We start from the raw sequence: 21,375 nt of genomic DNA, 5'->3' as shown, positions 1-21,375 counted from the left end.
CCTGGTGTTATTAGTTGAATATCATTACTTTATTTGCCTATACAGTATATCAAAAGCAAATTGTATTTGTTTTGGTGTGCATTAATCCATAATGAAGTGAATCCTCTAACAATCTATTTTTTACACAGATCAATGTATGGTTGGTGATGTAATCAACATCACGTAGAAGATTGTGTAAACACTGCAACTTGATTTTAAGTTATAAACCTTCCCAATTTGATTTAAATTACCTTTGGCAACTCGGAGCGACAAGCAGGCCGGCGTTCTGAGAGCGAAGTGCTGTCAGGATGATGAGCAGCTGATTTTCTCATGATTTCAAAGCCTAATTTAAGTTAACAACACATTCTTCTGTGGTGTGATGTCATTTTTTATTTCTACTTTACATGATCTTTATGTTTTTGGTTGGGGTTCTTTATTTCAGCTGCACAAAGGTTACATAACCACTGACATCAAACTGTGGAGAGATCTACAGAAGAGCCATTCAGTGGGTACACAGCATAAAAGCATTTCTATACATCTATATACAATGATCCCGTTACATACCAACATATATACACAGCTAAACGTGGCGAAAAGGCCGGTCAGCAAGCAGAATATAATGTGTCAAACTGAAGCAAAAAAATGAAAATGAAAATGAAAACACTGAGGACAACATGCTGGTTATGATCTCGACAAAAGCTTCAACCTTTAAAGAAATCAGCAGTCTAAATATGGATTACACACAGATACTGCCATATACTTGGAATTACACATTCACCATTTTAACAGATGCAGTTTCTACATGGACGTGTTGAAGAAATGACAAATTCAGACACATTTACAATAAAAATGAAGTTTGATTCAGATTTTCTTTCATACTTGGAGGAAACTGCCTGTAAAAACGAGCATCGTTCATCCATTGTGCAAATTTCATTTACAAAGCAGAAAGGGTGTTGCAGCACTGGACGCAGGTGAGAAATCTCTCTGGACAGAAATGGACATCAACTGACAGAACTAAACTTTTGGTTTTTCTGAATAATTTAAGAGTTTTAATTTCATTCATTTGTAATTACAAGTAAATCAAATATTCTGCTGAGAGGTCCAACTCAGACTACTTAAACAAATTAGGCCAACATTACTACATTAAAACTCTAAAGGTTCTGCTGCTCTATCACCACATAAACACAGCTTCTATTTGTCAAGTATGTCGGCAGCAGTTTTTGTTCCATCTTTACAGACAGCATAAATTAAAACAATTGCACGAAGAGTGCACGATGACATTTTCATTTTGTACGCTTACTTAATGTGCTGAGACGTTGTAGTTTCTACTCTAAACACTTCAAAAGGAAAATTTATGGTACATTCCCCAAAAGGCCACCTTTACAAAAGAAGCGACAGGGACGTGTGGAGACGGGGGACAGCAGGAGGGACAATGTATAACACAGTCAGGACACGCAGAAGAAACAGGAGGGACACGACGGCTCGATGTTTTAAGATGAGAACTGACACTGAAGATATGAACAAACACTGGCAGACTAATGAAAAATTAGTCTGGGTTCCCCTCAATTCTGGTTGTTATGGTGATAAAGAAGATCTTTGGGTTCACAGTAAATGTACTTCAGCATCTCCCATAAACAGAACGACAGTCTGTGTTGACCTGGCTTAACACAATTATCCCCTTATTTCAGTTTGTAATTAACCTTAAAAAAAAGAAAACCTTTCCACATGCTGTTTCCATGTTTAAGGTACATATTTACATTCATGTATTATTTCCACCCACCAACTGTGTGACCTGAGCAACGTCCTTATAGAGTTACAAGCTTTTCAACTTTTAGCTTTCAACACACACCTGCTTCCCTCCGAACGCAGTCATGCTTAGCTTTGAAATAACAGCTCTACTTATCTGTGAAGATACTGATGAGATTCAATGAAGGTGACAGCATAAAGATGTGACGTCGTCCCACATTGTGAATGCAGGTCTTCCTTCTGTAACCCCTGAGCTCTTTAAATATCTGCCCCCCCCTCTCTCCCCTCCCCGGCGGTGCCTGCGATTGCTGCTGGTTTCATCTGGTCTCCAGGGCTTTGCCCTCCAGCACCAGCTGGATCTCTTTGGCATCCAGCGTCTCGTACATGAGCAGAGCGTCCGCCAGGTTCTTGTGCTCCTTGGCGTGAGACTTCAGCAGAGCTTTGGCACGCTCGTACGACTCCTGAGGACAGCGGGAGAAAAGACGTGAGGGGAAAAATGATTGCGGGGGCTGAGCTAGTTCTGATGATGAGCTCGCCTCTCAAAGATCGCACAGACCTTCAGTAGCACCCGGATTTCATGCTCCACAGCAGCTTGTGTCTCTGGACTTGTCAGTGTCATGTCAGTGTAGGTCATCACACCCAGCTGAGACACAGGGAGGGAAGTTGACATGCAAATAAATGCAAATAAATGAACATGCAGTCTATTTTTCCTCTTATTTCTACGTCACTTTCAGGTCAGTTTACCTTTTCGCACATTCCAAATCTGGTCACCATCATCTTGGCAATCTTGGTGGCACTATCAAAGTCGCTTGATGCTCCTGGAGAAAAACAAATGACAGCTTGTCTTCTACTTTCCCTCATGTATGAACGTTTGTTTTTATAGTCTACCCTGTATGTTCACTCACTGCTCATTGTAGGGACTCTTTCTTACCAGTTGTGATGTACTCGTGGCCGAATATAATCTCCTCTGCTACACGGCCGCCCATGCTGACGTCCATCTGGGCCAGAAGCTGAGAGCGAGTCTCACTCCACCTGTCGTTCTCTGGAAGCATGGACACCTGCGAGAGAGGGGGTGAAGACGAACAACATACTGATAAAGACTGTTTTACCGTTATATGCAGAGTATAAAGTAGCTCCGGGTGTCCTTACATGTCCCAGACTGGGGCCTCGGGGCATGATGGTGGCCTTGTTGATTGGCATGGCATCTTTGGTGTAGTACGCTACGATTGCATGGCCTGATTCATGGTACGCTGTGATGAGCTTGTTCTTCTTGTCGATCTGTGCACTCCGTCTCTCGGGGCCTTGAGGAAAAGACAGGACAGAAAATACTAGTAAGAGGAGAAAAGACCATCACAACAACAGGTTGATTCATCCCTTCAGTAGAAAAACAGGAAACTTGTGTTTTACTCACCCATGAGGATTTTGTCTTTTGCAAACTCCAGCTCCTTCATAGTGACCATGTCTTTTTCATCAACTGCTGCCTTCAGGGCGGCCTGGTTGACCAGATTTTCCAGGTCAGCGCCTGAGAAGCCCACGGTACCCCGGGCAATAATGTTGGCCTCAATAGCTGCAGAGATAACAACAGCGGGGTTATGGAAGAGAATCAAACTAGAGATGTGGGCTAGCTACTGTTTCAGCAAAAAACAGTCTTCACTTCACTTGGATGAAGTCACTTGTGTGCTCTGTGGGGGGGCAGACAGTGAGTACATTGCGAAATATCAAATATCATAATAATATATTTAGGAAAAAGATGTGGCCTAATTCAGGATTAACAGATGTTGATCTCACACCTGGATCCACTTTGATCTTCTTGAGGTACCAGTTGAGAATCTCTGTGCGTCCTTTCACATCTGGTTTGGGTACAGTCACCTGCATGTCAAAACGTCCCGGGCGGATCAGAGCGCTACGAAGGAAGAGCAGTTCGTCAGCAGGATGTTGATACACGGTCACCCAACAGACTCCTCTACAGCTTCAGCACATTGTTAGTATTGACCGTAACAGCTGTGGCTCTGAGGATTGTAAACGTTGACATGTTGCCTCTGACACCTTCTCCGCTAACAGAGAGACAAAGAAGTAAAACCTACTTATCTAAAGCCTCTGGGAAGTTGGTGGCTCCAATGATGATCACACCTTCATTTGGTTTAAACCTACAAAATAATAAAGACATAATAATACAGGTCAGTGTTTGCATCCATCACTGGTCATTCATTCAATTTGTGTTGACCGTTGTGATTGATGAGAAGGTCATGAATTATCTGTGGTTGTATCAAGCAACTGGATTTTGCATCAAACAAACCAATCTGTATGTGTTCAAATTGTATATGTGTGTGAAATGTTTCCTGACTGAACTTCTAAAATTGTACTGCATCCTCATGACAGATCATTCTGTCACCAAACCATTTTTTTTTTTTTTTTGCACAAATCCACCGTTTTGTTTGTAATGACGTTCCGGATTTACCTTGTTTACAAATAAAAATTAACATGTATGCCCAACATGCACAAATGGAAGTGATCAGTTTAGAGATTACCCATCCATCTCAGCAAGCAGCTGGTTGATAGTCTGTCTGGAGTAAGGGTGCATGGGAGACTCTATCCTTTTCCCGCCCACGCTGTCCAGTTCATCGATGAAGATCACGCAGGGAGCGTTGCCTTTAGCCTCCCCTAGAAAAAAGCAGTGAAACACACATAAAAGTAAACACATGTATCACAATATTCAGCACAACTATTATCAACTTTGCACGCTGAATTGGCTTTTTAGGAAGAAAGAAGAAAAGAAAAAGGTCAATTATGGGAAAAAAAAAAAAAAAGAAGAAAAAAGTAAAACACCTACTAAAGAGGTTCCTGATGCGACTGGCTCCAACTCCAACAAACATCTCATCAAACTCCGACCCGGAGGCGTAATAAAACGGCACATCCGCCTCTCCTGCCACGGCTCTGGCCAGCAGGGTCTTTCCAGTCCCCGGAGGGCCAACAAGTAGAACGCCTGAAGCAAACGAGAGGCAAAGATGAAGAAGAGGAGTGGCCCTAAAACTGACCTCGGGGGAAAAACAGCCTACCTTTTGGCAGCTTTCCTCCCAGGGCCGTGAACTTCTGCGGGTTTTTCAGGAACTCCACCACTTCCTGCAGCTCGTTCTTGGCCTCCTCCACCCCTTTGACGTGCTCGAATGTCACGTTTTTCATCTGCACGGGGTCCACAGCTGAGTCCAGGCCTGTTGTGGTTCGGAACCGCACTGTCCAAAATGGTTAGATTAAAGTTCGAAATCACACCGCATGGCAAGGTTAATCAGCCCCCCCCCACACACACACACACACACACACACACAAACAAACAAACATTGTTATTGACTCACTGATGATAGCAGATATTAGTGTTCCAGTGAGGAAAGCTACAATTTATTGTTGTTGTCTGCACAGAACTGCAAATAGTTGAGTTATAACATGCTTAGATAGCTTGCAAATGGTAAACTGTAAAGTTAATTGTTATACTTGAATATATCAAAACATTAGTAGTTTGGAGGCGATTTTAATCAAAGTAAAACTAAATTAAAAAGCGAGGAGGGAAAGGAGCCTTTACCCGATATGAAGGGGGTCTTAGAGATACCATAGAGCCCAACCAGAAGCAGCACCAGCAGGATCAGACGAGTCCTCCTCAGCGAGTCTGAACAGTCAGAACAAGACAACCATATTAATTAATGCATAAAAACAGAAGAACTGTTGTCTGTATGTTTTCACTAAGTATTCACTGTTTGGATTTCAACCTGCCTTGAGTGCGTTGTGTCAGAGCCTGAGCTTTCAGGAAACCTTCAGCGAAGCCCCTCTTGAAAGTGTCCTGCTGTGCGTCGGGTACGTTCTTGTTCTTCAACAGGCTGTCGAGACTTTCGACTTCAACCCCCTTGTCTCGAGTAAGAAAACCCTGCAGTGCAAAACACAAGGCAACACCGCTCCTTCAATACTACTCTTAATGTAAAGGAGACACTTTGCAGACCTTAAAAACGGTTGCTCTGCTTTGAGTTTTCAAATTCTGCAAAGGCAGAAAATGGAGGAAAATATTCAGCTTCTGAAAACATAGTAGTTGGTGACAGACTAGACAGAATATAAGTGCCAACTTTTCCTTTATGTTTGTGTGTGTAAAAGATCTAATGGGAGGACAAGCACATCTGTTCTTATTTGACCTGATGGTGGGAAAGATAACAGCAGTAATGCTGTGTAATTTATCCTCAGGAGTGGAACATTTTTCTGCTTGAATTCTTGGGTATTCAGGTGAAAATGTTGCTGGTATTTTAATAGGCTTACTACACGAGTTCCACGTCCATGACATTGCATCACATGGTAAAGCACACTAAACACGCGAACGACTTTAGATACCGACCTTCATAAAAGATGGCGTGAAGCCTTCAGATTCTACGGGCCGCTCGAAGGCCGATTGCTGTCGTCTGGTTTTGGTCCTTAAAGTTTTAAAGCTTCTGCTCTGAACCAACACTTGAAAAAGAGGAAGGAAATAAACAAACTAATCATGTTATCACGGTACGTTCGCATAAACACTGAAAATGTACATTTTGTTACAGGTAAATTTACAATGCACGTGTACAAATTGAAAAATATAGATCATAATCACATTTGACAGGAATATTTCCTCTCAGTTACCTGGCCAGTATTGTAGCTCTGTGCAGACAGAGTGAAGAGGTGAAGGCCGCTGCCTTGAAAAGACTGGGGCCGACACGGGCGAGGGTCCCCATGCGAAGCCTGGGGAGAGACAACATGGTATCACTGCCCTTTCAATCATGAGATACATTCGGAAAAAGTGGCAGCAGAGGCCGTGGCTGCTTGTTACGACAGTCAAGAATCAAGAAGTCACTGCTGCCAGAAGATGGGTGTCAGTCTCAGGCACACCTATCTAAGCAGTGAGAGGTAGAGAATCATCCTCATCCTCCTCATCCTCCTCACCATGCTTGTTGTGGTAAAAGGAGTGTGTGGAGAGGTGTGACATCCTCCAGGTCGTCTGACCACCGAGTGGAAGCGGCGCCTCCTGTGGGCTCAAGCGAGGCAACACACGGTTCACCAGCTCATGCAGCTGCTGTGTTCCCAGGTCTGATAAACCGAGCTCCCGCAGGTTCCACATGGACTGTGCACACGGACACACATACACGGACACACATACACAGACATTTGTTTTGTTTTGTCACCAAAAGCAGCTCGGAGCTTGGAAGTGTTAAAACAAGTCAACCATCACCCTGACTTGCAGGTGTGAATGCAGCTCACGCCCTTGCAAAGTACCTCTGTACAGTGTAGTTCTGAGTCAGAGGCGTGCTCCTTGTGTTTTCTGGATTTGCAGGTGGCGACGCTGCTGCTGCTGCTGCTTCCCACTGAGCTCTTCAGAGAGTGGAGGACGTTGATGAGATGACTCAGAGGCACGGTCACCTGTGATCACATGTGGTCAAACAGTGAGTGAACGATTACATGACTGCAATGTTTTGGGCATTAAGAATGATCATTATCAAATCTTATTTGTAATTTAAAGGAGGTTTGTATTGATAGTGACAGATAAGCAGTGGAGGAATGTAACTCACTACATTTACTTGAGTACTTAAGTGCAGTGTTGAAGTATTTTTACTCTACCTGAGTATTTCTATTTGATGCTACTTTATACTTCCACACCACTAAATATTAGATGCAAACAATGTACTTTTTACTCCACTATATTTGTCTGACAGATTTAGTTACTAATCAAATATAATTTTTCATACACTTCTTGTCCAGTGAAAAATAAATTGTATTGTTTCCAATAAACTAAAAGATGAAATGTTAATTTATGGGTTGAGAAAATTCTCCTACTTCTAAAGCTAAATAGGCGATTTGAAAACCCTCCAGGATTCAATGGAAAATGTTAAAACGCCTCAAACAGCTGTTTTCCTGAGCGTGTAGACTTTTAGGAGCCACGTGGTTCTTACAGGACAGCGAGACTACAAACAGGTGATCTTAAAGAATATGATGCATCACTGCAGATTAAACTAACTGACAGTATGCAAAACAGTTCAAATTTGCTCAACCTCAAACGTATACAGCAGTAAAATACATATTAACACATCAGGAATATAAATATACAATCATAATGTGTATATCTGGCATTTATTGCAGCGTGTGCTTTTACTTTTGATACTTTAAGTGCATATCTCTGATGATACCTACATGCTTTTACTTAAAGACAGGGTTTGAATACAGGACTGTAACTTATAGTGGAGTATTTTTTTTTACTGCGTGTCATTAGTACTTCAGTAAAGTAAAGGACCTGAATACTTCCTCCAACACTGCAGGTAAAGTACCTGAGCGAGCAGGTTTACAAAAGTGTCACAAAGAGCAGATCCTGCTAGTTTTAAACAAAAACTCAGCCACGTCCAGGTGATGACCAGGTGATGATCATGTGATGACCAGGTGATTATTTACCTGTCACTCACTGACGCGGATTCCTATTTGACACGTGACTGAGGACACGCGCAGCTGGCGAGCAGAAACTTCTCTCAACGACCCGACACTCCTCGTTTTACTTTAATTACGAGTAAAGAACAACAGACCCGCATCGGCAAAATGTCCACTGACCTAAATCTAAATGTATGGTGAAACGGGCTAACGAGCAAGCTGCGCTGAACGGGGTTTGAGCTGCAACAACAACAACAAGGCTACTGTTAGCTCGGCCTAAAGGCGTCCGGCTTCCTTTACCTGCGGCTGCACGGCCATGGACAAGGAAAACATGTTCATCTGTCCGCTGGTGCGGGGCCGCCGTTAAAGCTGAGCGGGTTATGTCACTGTCCCCGGAGAAGAGTTAAAGCTCCGTGTTTGTGTCGCTTCGTCTTTGAGGAGCACGCATAGCAAGTCCGGCTGCGGACTTCAGCGCTTTGCCCGACAGCTGCAAACACACCGGAAGTGACGTCATCCCGTGGCATATTTGCGCGTCGACGTCGATCGCCTTCACTGGGCGAGCTAAAGTTCCTCTTCATCATATTTATGTTTTAATCCAATGGTCTATTAAATGCGATGCTGGGATATTGTTTGCACACAAATACATGGCTAAGCTCGTGTTTTGTCTTTCGTAGCCTTTTTGTTTTTAATCTCAATAATTATGAACATAATAACAAGTGTTTTGTTTTTTGTTTTTTTTCCATGAATGCGTTTATTGCATTTTTAAATGTGTTCCATACACTGATGTTTTACAGCATGAACTGAACACCCTCCCTCATTTTCACTGTAAAACTGACGAGAAACAAGAATGATTATATTATAGCTATATGGATTGTCTGTACTAGAGTTTATTCTGCCATTACGATTGCAATGAAGCTTTAAAATAAATACGTACTTTTCCACACATATAACCATATTTTTCACCTTAGTGTCTATTTGGTCTTAAAAGAAATGCCCCTTTTATAGGTCAGACAACATATAAAAGTCTAATGTCCTCAGTTATCAGGCAAAACATGTAGCTTGACAATAAATATTAAAAAAAAAGACCTAATTAAACAATAAATAAAATACCCATCAATGACAATTTGTAAAACTCATATCACTTAAAACCACAGCTAATGAATGATAATAAATTGTGATTTTCTTTCACTATAAGTTATGTGTATATTAAGTCATACATAAGATCACCACCTCATGCTAAGATAACTGTAACAACGAAATTATGCCAGCATTTATAATGCCTAAATCCTCCCTTTTTTAAACACCTAAAAAGTCTCCTCTAATTAAAATGCTACACTTTGCAGAGTCTCCTTTCACACACCTTTCTAACCATTCATTTAGCAAACAAAGCCTTTCCATTTCTGCTGATGCATCGTTTCATTCGGTCTGTGGTGACTTGAGAAAGCCACAAAGCAACAAAAGTGCATCAATTTCATCCAGACTTTATGTTCTTTGATTCATGTCCATGGCTCAGACATTTCATGGGATTTTCCTGTGAGGAGAAAAGCAGAGAGTTCAGTACTCTGTAGGATGGCTATCAAACAAAAAGAAGAATCAGTGACAACAAACAGCTTTTGGTGAGAATTTTTTCCACCTTCTCCTCCGTTGTAAGTAAAGCTGGACGAGCCAATGGGCAATTAGAGGCCAAAGAGCTGTCAACACCACTGTGAGTGGGGAGAAGTCAAAAGGCCACCAAGACGGTCTCAGGAGCTGCAACAGAGAACTGGATAAAGGGACTTTGTTTCCAAAAGACTTATTTATTATTAAATTGCACACAAGAAAAGAAGAAGAAAAAGAAGAAGTTTAAATTTTACAGATAAATTTGATAAACTGTCAAAAATAGTTTTAGGAAGACCTTTCGCGCAACAGGTAAAAAATCCTCCTGCTTTGGTGTGGATTTTCTTGACTAAAAAATGAAATAAGAAAATATAGAAATCAATCAATTATTAAATTGTGATGGAGACATTCAGTACACATGTGCCTAATGAAAAAGCTACACCATCACTACAGCTCCAACAGTGTGACCAACCTGTGACGTGGTCAGCACCTCCAGAGTGTGCAGCCTGTGCAGCACATTGGCCATGTCGTGCTGCAGCCTCAGCAGAGCCATCGCTATCTGCTCATTGATGTTTCCCTTGGAGACACCGATGGGATGTCTGCTCTGTGACACGCAGAAGCACGCAGCGTCTACGCTGACACACCGCTGAGAGTTGCAGGCAGCCCTCGGTGATTGAGAACCTGGAGCGAGAGTTCGAGTGGGACAGGTCAAAGGTACGACACGCAACCTTAAGAGGAAAACCTTGCTCTTTGTGAATATATCTGGCGCCTTCGAATGCTCAGGAGGATGAACTAAGTGTGTATATTTGGAGAATTGTAAATACAGTGTAATCAAAGTCAACTACTGCTGTCTCACCTCTCCTTCTTCTTGACAAAGAGCTGTTTTGTGTGCTCGCACTAAACCCTCCTTTAAGGTAGGGATCTCCGATGAGTACTCGATCCTCTCCCTCTCTCGGGGTAGTGTTGCTCTCAAACCTCACTGAGGCAGCTCCTGATCCAGGTGATTGACATTTCGATGTAGACAGACGCTGAGCAGGACAAGAAGACGGCCAATCACAGTTTAAATGGACATAAATAGGCCAGAAGACTTTAAAGGAATGATAATTTGTAAATATTCTATTTTCTATAATGCAGACATATTTAGCAGCACACCTCTTCCATTGCTAGATGCTCCATTGAGTCACAAAATTCTTCATTGTCTGAGTCTGTGGATCGGTGGTTCTTCTCAGGAAAAACATCACAGGGATCTGCAAGGTGCAAAAAAACACAGTTAGTAGTTGAAGGTACAGCATATGTATTATCTTAATGGCTATACAATAATATTGTTGAGTAACAAGTGTAACATTTACATGTTCATATGTTTTAACATTTGTTCACACTCTTATTCTTTTTGCACTATTTTCGATATTGTGCTTTTCCATATATATCATATGTACACTTTTTGCATGTATGAATGTGTGATATTACCACTTGGGTGTCCGTTAAAATGCATGTATGGGTTGTACTGAACGCTGGGCTCCATGGAACAGGCCAGTTCCTCCTCCTCAACCTCACTGTTGAGAGAGCTGTGTGTGCCATTGGTGAAGGAGGACATGCTGAGCTCCACACTACTGCTGGAGCCCTTAGTGTCAGACCTCCACCTCCTGTCCTCCACCATTAATAGCCTCGGGTCAGGACTCCACTCTGGGATGGTACAAAAGAGAGAGATATCAAGAGAGAATGACAAAGCATTGTATATAAACAATGCAATTTTTCTATGCGCCCTGTGTCTATCTGTAATTGTCAGAAAATACTTTGTGCAAATTACTTTTCCTTTATCTCTTAGAAACACTGTTCTCAAATTTGATGTTTTCAATAAATTCATAGAAGAAATATCACATCCACACTTTAGATGGAAGCTATGTATTTCTTGCACCCTTATAATTGAATACATCGTGTCATATTTATGTGGATTTTTAATTTATTTCAGAAAAAAATACCAAGAGCTTTCTGGTCTTCAGTCACTTCTCTAATACATTATAATATGAGTTTATGCATAAATTGATATGAGGTCTAAAAAACACAGCATACATAGTTGCTCTCCTTTCCTTTTAAGCTACTGAATGAGGCAAAATATTTGGGGAAATTGAGAGATAACAGTGTATAAAGTTTGTATTGAAATAAGCAACCAGATATCAAGCCAAAGTGTGTAATACACCTGCCAGTCCACTAGAGGAAAGCGTGTCAGTGTCACGGTTTTGCCTCGCCGAGGCATGAAAAACCTTTTGGTGGTTAAGGTCAGGAAAACAAAACCATGTGTTTAACATTAGGCAGAAAAACTACTTGTTTAGAGTTAGGAAATTATTTCTTGAAAGAAACCTACGTAGCTTTTTCCTGGACTCTGGCCGTGGTCTCCTGGGTGACAGATGTATAACAGACGGTTTTTGCTCCTTTGTCAAATAACCTCTGTCACATGACCCGTACCATGTCGCATGTGTCTACTTTTCACGCCAAGGCGAGGCCCACAGTTATCCTGACGTGCTGTCCTCAAGGGGACTGGTGGGTGTATTACATGCCTTAGTATCACACTGGGCTTAAATAAGACACTCTGCAGCAACCTGGCTATGCAACATCACATAGTGCAAAATCTCACTGCTCTGTCGACGCTTTAATCAACAGTATTTGGGCATTTGCATTGGAGTATTCAGACATAAAAACAAGGGAATTTACCTTCTTAAAATGTCACAAAAAAAAAAGTTTGGTTAGTGTGCACCACCTCTACAACAACACAGGAAAGGTCACAGCACAACACGCCTAACGGCTAAAACTACACTGTACCTCTTTCCTCCTCCTTGTCTTCATCGTCTGTATTGTCTTCTTCATCCCCATTCTCCTCTTCCTCACTTCTCCTCCAATCACTATTCCCCTCTCCTCTCTCGATTTCACTATTTTCTCTGCTGCCCTCTGCCTCCTCGCTACTGACACTTCTGCCATGACCACTGCTGTGTGTGTCTTTCTCCTGGAGGTTTTGTATATCATCCCACAGATCCCCATAGCCTGAACAGTGAGGGAAACACTCCGGATTAATGTATGTTGTACATTACAAATCTACACAAAGCAAAGGCACACACACACTTGACATTTAGCTGAAACATTTACACTAAATCTACACTACACAAAAATAAAGCTGCAAGCCAACGCACTTCACTACAGCACATCCTGTACACGACAGACACATCTGATCTAATTCCTTACAGTTCATACAGCGCAAGCCAATGACAATGTCCACTTATCAGTATTTTGTCAAACAAATGAAACAGCAATGAAAGCAACTTAAATAGGCTGAAATAAGCTTCAACACTATCAACTCTACAGCTCCTACCAACACCAAAGACTTGCCTTCCATTGTTGGCCTGTGAAGCTGTTTAACCAGCTCATCTAGTGATAAAAAGACATGGAAGACAGGCTCAGAGTCTGAAAAAGAGGTCACTTGTGACTAACAGAGAGAATGAGCAGAAGTCCTTCATCCCACTTGAGCAGCAGTGCTCCTTTTAATGTGTTTTCAAGTGTGGAACAACAGTAATGTGGCGTCTCTAATCAGGTACATTACCGGCGTGTTGTGCAAAAGGCCGGGTGAAGGGTCTCTGGCCCACTTCACTTCCCTCAGCCTCTTCTCCTTCTCCTTCTACCTCTGTGTAGAAGTTGCCGAGCTTATGTACCAGGTCGGACACTTCTTCTGAGATGGGGATGGTTTCCAAAATCTGACAACACACATACACAATAGAGTCATGCTGAAAAGGATTGGGAGCACCTTTAAATTGGCAGAATAGAACCGAGCTGTTTGCATGAGAAGGCTTGGCCATAGTTGTACCTCAACTACGGCTATTTTTTTTTTTTTTGACCAAATACAGTGATATCGATATATTCAGAGAATAATAAAGGAATGACTATTGAATCTTTCAAAAGATATTGACATATTATTTGAGATTTTTTTTTTACAGATAATCATCAGCAATGTGGATATAATAACAAAGTAGGTAAAAGCAAGGAACTGCTAGAAAAACGTGGTAAGTTCAGAAAATGTCATCACTTTTCTATGAGGCAGCCTTTAAAACCAGGAAAAGAGAACATTCATGCCACATCCCAATGTTACAAAATCTAAAATGATATCTCGTCTCATTTCACAATATCAATATAATATTAATATACTGTCCAGCCCTACCCTCAACAAGTAAACTGAAAGGTTAATTTGATATGTATAGGCTACAGTATGTTGCTAAGGCAGTTAAGCTGAGGTTAACAACAGGTGGTAACACAGGGGGGGGGGGGGAATAGATCATTATTTCTAAGGGCCTGTCATTTCTTCACAAAATTCTCATGTTTTTTTTGATTAGCCAGACAACGGGTCGAAGACATGCAAGCAGCTGTGAGGCTTACAGCTGAATGCTAATGTTAGCATGCTGACGTGCTCACAGCAACAAGGCTGATGTTTAGCAGGTATAATGTTTATGCATGTTCACTATCTGAGCCTGTTAGCGTCATACATTGGTTTCCAAACATGGATTCAGAAGGCTGTTGCTGGAGTCCCCACACAGACTGAGACAGCACAAAGTTCTCCGGCTTCCTGTCTGTCAAAGAAATACTGCTGTTAGTTTATAAAGTATTGAAGTGTTTAGGGCCCAAATAGATTTCTGATGTGCCACCCGATGACCCCCTCAGATCTACTGTCTGTCCCCAGAGTCAAAACTACAGTTCACTCAGAGCAGCAGCGTTCAGCTTGATGCTCCACATATCAGGAACAAACCCGGAGAACTGCAGGTCTGCTGCAACTCTAACTTGTTTTAAACCAAGGCTGAAGAACAAGGCCTTTATTTAATCAACGTATTACTCATTTCTTACACGGCACGGCAAACCTTTACTCTTATATTTTTCAAATACTGTTCTAATTAAGCTTCTTTTATATTTCTATCTAAATGCCTTCTTTAAACGTTGTGTTGTTTTCAGTTTGTCTTGATGCCTTTTGTGTTTTGCATAAATCACATTGGGTTACCTCGATGTTTAAATATGCTGTACAGTGCTTGTACGTTTTTTTCTTACCATGCCGAAACATCAACGTGAAGATTAAAATAATAACTCTTCTATTCTGTATGCTGCTTCTCTTCATCTTTAGTGTTTCCTATCTGAGAGGACTTACCAGCTGGATGTCCTCGACATAATTCTTCATGGCCTCTTCATTTGTCATGTTTCCTAAAGAGCTCCATGCATCCCTGGCAACAAAAGTCACAAAGTCACAGCTCACACTGAACACTGAGTCGACAGCGAAGAGTGAGAGACTGAAGCTGTGCGGTTGGGAGTGATATGAAGCGATGAAGGAATCTCACCAAACTTGATTCTGTATAACTGCATGACTATCTTGAACAGTGTGCAGTATTATTACACGTATATATGTGGCTGTCATTAAAATGGACAGGACGTTGGTCTCTGAAATATTTGTATGGATCTTGTGTTTATTTTGTTCAACTAGTTGTAACCTTATATTTCAAATGCATACCATTTAGCTTTACCACGGGTGTCCCAGAAGCCGGTTGGTCTGGGGATGCTGCAGGGCCCCATGGTGGCCTGCTTGTAGTAACTATAGAACATCAGCATCATGTCATCAGACGGCTGGAAAGGACCTGAGGAATTAAGACAAGACAACAGGCGAGACATACTTTATAAAATTGTTCCTGGTTATACAAACTGTACATGTGCAGGGAAGCATGAGATGTGGCTAAAATGTGAGCTAAGAGAGTTGTTATAGAGCTGAGAAATGATTGATTCAGTTAATCAGCTCTGATCCTTACAACAGCTTTATGAACCGCCAGGAGTGACAGCTCTTAAGTGCTCCGCATGTAGGTCAATCACCTTGAGTGTTTACACACCAATATTTCACACTCCACAGCAAATAGCCGAGCACTTAAGTGCAATCATTTGTCCTTTTTCCATGTGGACTGGAACAGATAGGAAGAAGTCATCACCTTCTTCAGGCAAACTCCGGATCACTTTAACTGCAGCAGCAAATTTCGCCTCCAGGCTGTGTGTGTCCTCCTCCTGCGCCATGCTGAGCCCAGACAGGGATGACATGAAGGAGTCCTCACGTCTTCAACAAGAATATGAAAGAATTCAAGTCAAGGCAGTTCAGAGAGCGTTCAAGGTGGATCACAATGAAATCACCGCTGCACCTATGGTGGCCACTTGTCTTGAGCTATTCAAGGAGGCAGAATGTTTTCTCATTAATCCAGGAGATTTTTAACATCACATTAGTCTTTTTAAAATACCCGACTATATTGTTCAACAGCAATGTTCCCCTCTACGTCCGATTTGCTAGAAACTCACCATAAAGTTCATATTCGCCGGTGCAGGTAATTATTTCATTAGCCCGGTGTCTGTCTGCAATATGCAGCAGAAAGCCAATCTCGACTCCGGTCAAGGATGAGCCAAACAGTCTACGTTTGATAATTAAACATGTCTGGGAAATGGAGTTCTTTTTACGTGCAGAACTCCTTAAATGGAGGCGCAACTCAACGCTTCGTTCTTCAAATCCCACAAACCCTTGTTAGGAGGATTTAAACCGCAGGGATATATGGGAAATGTAGGCTCGCGACTCGAGGGTTTTGTCTATATAACAAAAGGCAACATTCAGGCAGTTATTTTTCTCTCTTTTGTTAAACCATGACCTATAAATCCACACAGGCCGTTGCACATCTTTCATACACTATTCACTAATAAGTTTTGATGAACATTTTGACATGTTATAAAATATCAGGAAATATTTTTATGTTGTGTTTAATTTAATATTTCATGATTTGTGGCCAGTTGGGTTTTACATCTTAAAATGTATGCATCTTTCTTTAAAAAAAAAAAAAAAAAAAAAAATCAAAGGATTCCCATAACTCTTACAGGCCTACTTTAAATTAAAAAACAAAAAAATAACTAGAAGGTTACTACTATAGCTTATTTGTATTGTTGTTGAAGTTTATCTATAACTGGGAGAAAATATGTTATATTTGCCACTATTTTATATTTTTAGGTTAGTATGTGATGAGTGTTGTTATGGAAAATGTAATGATAATGGTCATATTAGTAATATTTTATTTTGTAATAGTCAAATGTATTATCAACTTTTAAACAGTCATTTGAACATTTTTAAATAAACTTGTTTTACCCTGCAATATTCTTATGTGTGTTAAAAAAAATTAAAAAAGGAATAAAAAAGTGATATTATTATCCTGATTAGTAAAATATATATTTGAGCAAACACAACATTCATTCTTAGAATATAATTCTAATATTAGCCTGCATGTATTCATCCACAATTATAATGTTTGAATTATATTATGATATAATATATTATATCATATAATATTTTAAACCAAGGCTAAAGAACAAGGCCTTTATTTAATCAACGTATTACTCATTTCTTACACGGAAAGGCAACCCTTTACTCTTATATTTTTCAAATACTATTCTAATTAAGCTTCTTTTATATTTCTATCTAAATGCCTTCTTTAAACGTTGTGTTGTTTTCAGTTTGTCTTGATGCCTTTTGTGTTTTGCATAAATCACATTGGGTTACCTCGATGTTAAAATATGCTGTACAGTGCTTGTACGTTTTTTTCCTTACCATGCCAAAACATCAACGTGAAGATTAAAATAACAACTCTTTTATTCTGTATGCTGCTTCTCTTTATATTATTATATTATTTTATATTATGATATTGATAAATGAAATAATTGTAAACATGATAATGTATGTTTTTCCACGATAGCCGCACTTCATCATTAACTAATACTACACCACAGCAGTGAAATGTAATTGGTCTACTGCTCCTCTCCCTCGACCTCTCAGCCAATCAGCGCTCACCGTTTATAACGTAACTGCGATTAGTCACGGACTGTTGTGAATCGGAGGCCAGCGGCCCCACAATGCCAGGCGGGGGAGCCCCTTTCTCAGCAGCTCGGCTCAGCATCACCGCCTCGCCTCGCTGAAACGGACAGACAGGAGAGAAATGCAAAGGGATGTAAGATGGCAGAGCTACAAATGCTATTAGAGGAGGAAATCCCTGCCGGTAAACGAGCGCTCGTGGAAAGCTACCAGAACCTGTCCCGGGTCGCGGAATACTGTGAAAACAATTATGTTCAGGTAAGAGACGCCCGAAGGCCGTTCAGATTCGGGTTTTCGTGTCAGTTGCGTCGGTCGTGTCTGCGGTGCCGGAGGAGAAGCGTGTGAAACCACAGGGACAGGATACGCTGGTTTTAACGAAAGCCACCATCACACCGCCAGGGAAACCGTGTGGCCTTTCCCCCCCCCCTCCTCCCCGGTGTGCGGATTCAGCGGCGGGTCGGCGCCGTGCGTCGGCGGCGGTCGGCGGTCGGCCGCCGCGGCTGCGTGTCGGTTCTTTTCTCCTTCTGGCTCCACATTGAAAAGGCTTTGCTCGGTGTGCTGAGGGCTGCTGGAGGCTTTCGGAGGGTGTGTCGTTGTTATGACTAAGTGGTTTGTCACTGACTGCATTCTCTGATGGGTACCTGTGACAGAACACGAGCTCGAAGCCGATTTCTCTTTTACACATTTCTGACATTAATGATCGCTCTTTACGTGACTTCCACCACACCGGCATCACACGTTTAGGCCACATAGCGGGGTTATAAAGGAAACATCGCGAAAGAAATCTGCACCAAGCCACTTTACTCTCGTAAAATATCAAAGCTAACATATCTGTATGTTCCTCACAATATTTTTTAGATGTTATTATACCAGCAAAAGGACATTTTAAAACTACTATTAAACGCTTAGTCACTTTAAAGTCACTACAATGGTGGCAACGAAGACTAATATCGATTTTCATTTGGCAATTAGTCTTTTCCAAAAGCTCTTCTCATCTGTGAGCTTTCTTACCAGTAGGCTATGTATCATAAAGTAAATCCTAAAGACTTCCAGAGAAATAAAACGATCCTCATTTAAGACTATAAATGTGTATCGATGCCTTGTGTCTACGACCAGGCTCCACAGCATCATTTGCTTGTAATGAAATGCATGGTGCAGGTTCATGGTAGGTGTGCCTACTTGGTTTTACTTGCCTAGACTGATTCATATTTTAAAGTCAAGAAAAACATGAATCATTAGTTTTTAGGGCTAAACCAGGACATGGAGACCTCCAGTTTGATCATTACATCTGTCAATGTTTTTGGTGCGATTTGCTTGTTTCTGTGTAAACAGGATTACGGGAAAGGAATGATTTCCAGGAGGAACTGAGGTCAATTTTGGAGCAGATCTCAATTACAAGGCGGATCCGCAACCTATTTTTCCGCTTTCACGAACACTGCGAGATGCAGTATTGGACGTTTGGTCTACTAAAGCCTTGTTTAGACTGCCAGCACAAGTCTGTTTTTTGTCATAGCCGGGTTGATTTATGAAACTATGGACAGCAAAAAAAACAATGGAAATGCAATTTTTGCAAACCGGATCTCTTTCAGAGGTGGTTTGAAATGCGATTTCGATCAGATTTCTACAGACGAGCCTCATCCTGAATGCTCTGATGGCTCAGATCAGAATCTTTGCGTCACCCGCAACGCGGCACACAACGACGTCGTCATTGAGTGAGAATAATCTGAAGCTACCACTAGCAGAGCGCCATCGGAGAGTGGAGATGTTGTCACGGTGCAGGACGACGACAGCAACCGTCCACAGACAGAAGCTGAAATAAATTGTCTGCTGCCACTTCGGTGCCGGTGGATTCTGTATTGGAAAGCCACGTCACTAGCAAAGCCATGCGTACGTAGTTACCACAGCAACCCATGCAGATATGTTGGTGATGTCTGGACACACGAAATCTTGGTCCACACCCTCGCAAATAACAGTGTGGACGGTCTGTCCCAAAGATCGAATTTGAGAAACAAATCCGATTTAGCTGCAGTCTGAACAAAGCCTATCTGCAGTATATCATAATTCCAGTAGAGGGTAGTAAAGGTCAATAGTGACAAAACACAAGCCATCCCAGAAATCCGATGACTCCGTATCACAATTCACATTCATAAATAACAGTAATCCTCTGGGATACACATGTACCTGCTAAAACCTAATACAGCAAGCAGTCACTATGGTTTCATAGGGAAGAACAGAGACCAGTGCAACAGCTTGGCACAAGCGTATTTTGACATCAGTCTAATAGTTTTGGAAATATATCCCAGACATATATGGTGGGACAGATTTGCACATACCTGAAGAGTGGACTATTGGCCTCGGTGAAGGTATGCGCTCTTCAAGTTCCCCACTGGTTTTATTAATGTATTTGGAATAAACTTTTCTGAAGAGAAGCTTCTGCTTCCAGTGCCGTTTTTTCACTACATTTCTCATGACCCGATGTGTCTAAGCTGTTTTTCATAATCTTTGGGGATTTCTGGCTCGGAGAGTTATTCACAATAAACTTCATCACCGTGTGACTCTCCCACAGAGATTGCATCCAGTAAATGTGGGTGACAGTGAGAGCTTCCATCGTAGACCATCAGTAGGTTGAATGGTGTGCTGTGAACAGCAGTGTCTTGTCAACAGACTGCCTCAAACCAGAAACTGTGCTCCAGCGTGGGAACATTGTGATTTTGCTGGCGTGAAAGCCCACAGTTATGCCGCAAAAGCATATCAGATCACTTTACTCTGGTTGTCATTAGAAAAGTAATGTAGGTTAAAATGCTTGAATGCACCGTTCACACCGACAGGCAATCGTAGGTTTGTGTTGCAGTGCTTTTAAACCTCGATTATAATGCGGACGGCGTCGGTAAGATTACGTTATTTTGCTCAAATGTTGTGCTATAGATGTTATTTAAGGTCACATGGACACACTTTTATTTTTGATTCAGTTGAGGAAATGTTCTACCTCTGGGAGTAACCTTATTGGAAGCAGTGGATTAAAGGGTAAAAGCATTGCTTCAGCCTGGAGACCAGTTGTCTTCTACATTGATTTATCCCTTTCAGATGTTTTTAATTTCATTTGTTTGGAATATTGAGTGAACAATAAATTATATTGGATCACCAGGTTGACAGCTTGACCATTATATGTTACTAGCAAGCTGTTTTAAAGTGGTGTGGTTTAAACTCATGAATAAAACCTGAATAGGTATTAGTCTTCTCTCAAATCTTTTGCTGATTGATGACATGACATTTTCTTTAGAATTTGATGAAATTCATATCAGTAAGTCAAAGGAAATGAAAATCCAAGCTGCATGGTGTTGCAGATAAACAGCAGGTCATCTCAAATCCTGTAAATGATGTGTTCTTTGCATACCAAAACCAAATTCCTGACATGTTTGGGAAAGTAGTGCCATGCTGCATTAAGCGAGGATGGAAAATGATCAAACAGACTAACGCACGTATGTGTTTGTAGTCGACGATGAGGAGAAGAAGATTGTTCCTTCCGGGTGACTTTTGGTCACAGCTTCTTGAAGCTCACTTTTCCTTTGTCGTAAGTGCAGCCACATGCAGTTTTGGGCACCACCTAAGCCAAACAAATACAAAATCATCGCGATAAATGACCTTTTTTTAAAAAAAAAAAATAAAGTTTTGTCTTTAAACTTTTTGGGTGTTGCTTATTTATAATCAGCTCTAGTTTTTATCAAATGTTTGAAAAA

The 21,375-nt window shown here is 41.3% G+C and overlaps 3 protein-coding genes across 11 annotated transcripts in view; 1 reads left to right on the top strand and 2 right to left on the bottom strand.

The window, feature by feature from the left end:
- Positions 1 to 343: 343 nt before the first annotated feature.
- Positions 344 to 8,631, bottom strand: LOC138207370 (ATP-dependent zinc metalloprotease YME1L1-like). Of its 2 annotated transcripts, none has more exons than XM_069164545.1 (18): positions 8,440 to 8,631; positions 7,000 to 7,143; positions 6,670 to 6,847; positions 6,370 to 6,468; positions 6,095 to 6,204; positions 5,488 to 5,638; positions 5,300 to 5,383; positions 4,782 to 4,955; positions 4,556 to 4,708; positions 4,254 to 4,386; positions 3,810 to 3,872; positions 3,516 to 3,628; positions 3,137 to 3,292; positions 2,875 to 3,026; positions 2,657 to 2,783; positions 2,470 to 2,543; positions 2,282 to 2,368; positions 344 to 2,186 (listed from the first exon to the last, which is right to left on the bottom strand). In XM_069164545.1, exons 1-18 carry the CDS (start codon positions 8,476 to 8,478, stop codon positions 2,043 to 2,045), a joined length of 2,181 nt encoding a protein of 726 aa, XP_069020646.1. In that variant the 5' UTR covers positions 8,479 to 8,631; the 3' UTR covers positions 344 to 2,042. The 2 variants fall into 2 exon arrangements, with proteins under 2 accessions (XP_069020646.1, XP_069020647.1); XM_069164546.1 differs by having other exon boundaries at positions 4,782 to 4,934.
- A 227-nt stretch (positions 8,632 to 8,858) lies between these two features.
- LOC138207367 (acyl-CoA-binding domain-containing protein 5-B-like) lies at positions 8,859 to 17,693 on the bottom strand. 5 transcript variants are annotated; one of them, XM_069164536.1, is made up of 14 exons: positions 17,618 to 17,693; positions 15,732 to 15,853; positions 15,266 to 15,389; positions 14,909 to 14,981; positions 13,325 to 13,475; positions 13,114 to 13,152; positions 12,553 to 12,771; positions 11,203 to 11,418; positions 10,888 to 10,982; positions 10,592 to 10,763; positions 10,208 to 10,416; positions 10,034 to 10,084; positions 9,773 to 9,888; positions 8,859 to 9,670 (listed from the first exon to the last, which is right to left on the bottom strand). In XM_069164536.1, the coding sequence occupies exons 2-14, from the start codon at positions 15,835 to 15,837 to the stop codon at positions 9,658 to 9,660; spliced, it is 1,584 nt and encodes a 527-aa protein (XP_069020637.1). In that variant the 5' UTR covers positions 15,838 to 15,853; positions 17,618 to 17,693; the 3' UTR covers positions 8,859 to 9,657. The 5 variants fall into 5 exon arrangements, with proteins under 5 accessions (XP_069020637.1, XP_069020634.1, XP_069020636.1 ...); XM_069164533.1 differs by lacking the exon at positions 17,618 to 17,693 and adding an exon at positions 16,090 to 16,184 and having other exon boundaries at positions 15,732 to 15,958; XM_069164535.1 differs by lacking the exon at positions 17,618 to 17,693 and adding an exon at positions 16,090 to 16,184.
- Positions 17,694 to 17,779: 86 nt separating this feature from the next.
- Positions 17,780 to 21,375, top strand: part of LOC138207368 (abl interactor 1-like) — a 30,385-nt gene continuing 26,789 nt past the window's right edge. For all 4 annotated transcript variants that reach the window (XM_069164540.1, XM_069164542.1, XM_069164539.1 and 1 more), the window contains exon 1: positions 17,780 to 17,896. In XM_069164540.1, the coding sequence (XP_069020641.1) occupies positions 17,780 to 17,896 (117 nt within the window). The remainder of the gene's footprint in view (positions 17,897 to 21,375) is intronic.

This window comes from Embiotoca jacksoni, unplaced genomic scaffold, assembly GCF_022577435.1.
Source record: "Embiotoca jacksoni isolate LCO1_2020_lvr unplaced genomic scaffold, fEmbJac1.0.p SCAF_31, whole genome shotgun sequence".
Classification (NCBI taxonomy): Eukaryota; Metazoa; Chordata; class Actinopteri; family Embiotocidae; genus Embiotoca; species Embiotoca jacksoni.
Note: the sequence above shows the minus strand (reverse complement) of the source record. Positions and strands in the feature narration are given on the sequence as shown.

Excerpts from the sequence above, each read along its gene's own strand:
- LOC138207370 (XM_069164545.1), bottom strand. The coding sequence starts at position 8,478 with ATGAACATGTTTTCCTTGTCCATGGCCGTGCAGCCGCAG. Across the intron at positions 5,639-6,094 it reads TCACGCCATCTTTTATGAAG|GGTTTTCTTACTCGAGACAA; the intron begins GTCGGTATCTAA and ends TTTGCACTGCAG. Across the intron at positions 4,956-5,299 it reads TAAGACCCCCTTCATATCGG|TGCGGTTCCGAACCACAACA; the intron begins GTAAAGGCTCCT and ends CATTTTGGACAG.
- LOC138207367 (XM_069164536.1), bottom strand. The coding sequence starts at position 15,837 with ATGTCATCCCTGTCTGGGCTCAGCATGGCGCAGGAGGAGGACACACAC. Across the intron at positions 15,390-15,731 it reads CCGGAGTTTGCCTGAAGAAG|GTCCTTTCCAGCCGTCTGAT; the intron begins GTGATGACTTCT and ends TTAATTCCTCAG. Across the intron at positions 10,764-10,887 it reads AGCATCTAGCAATGGAAGAG|CGTCTGTCTACATCGAAATG; the intron begins GTGTGCTGCTAA and ends TGTCCTGCTCAG.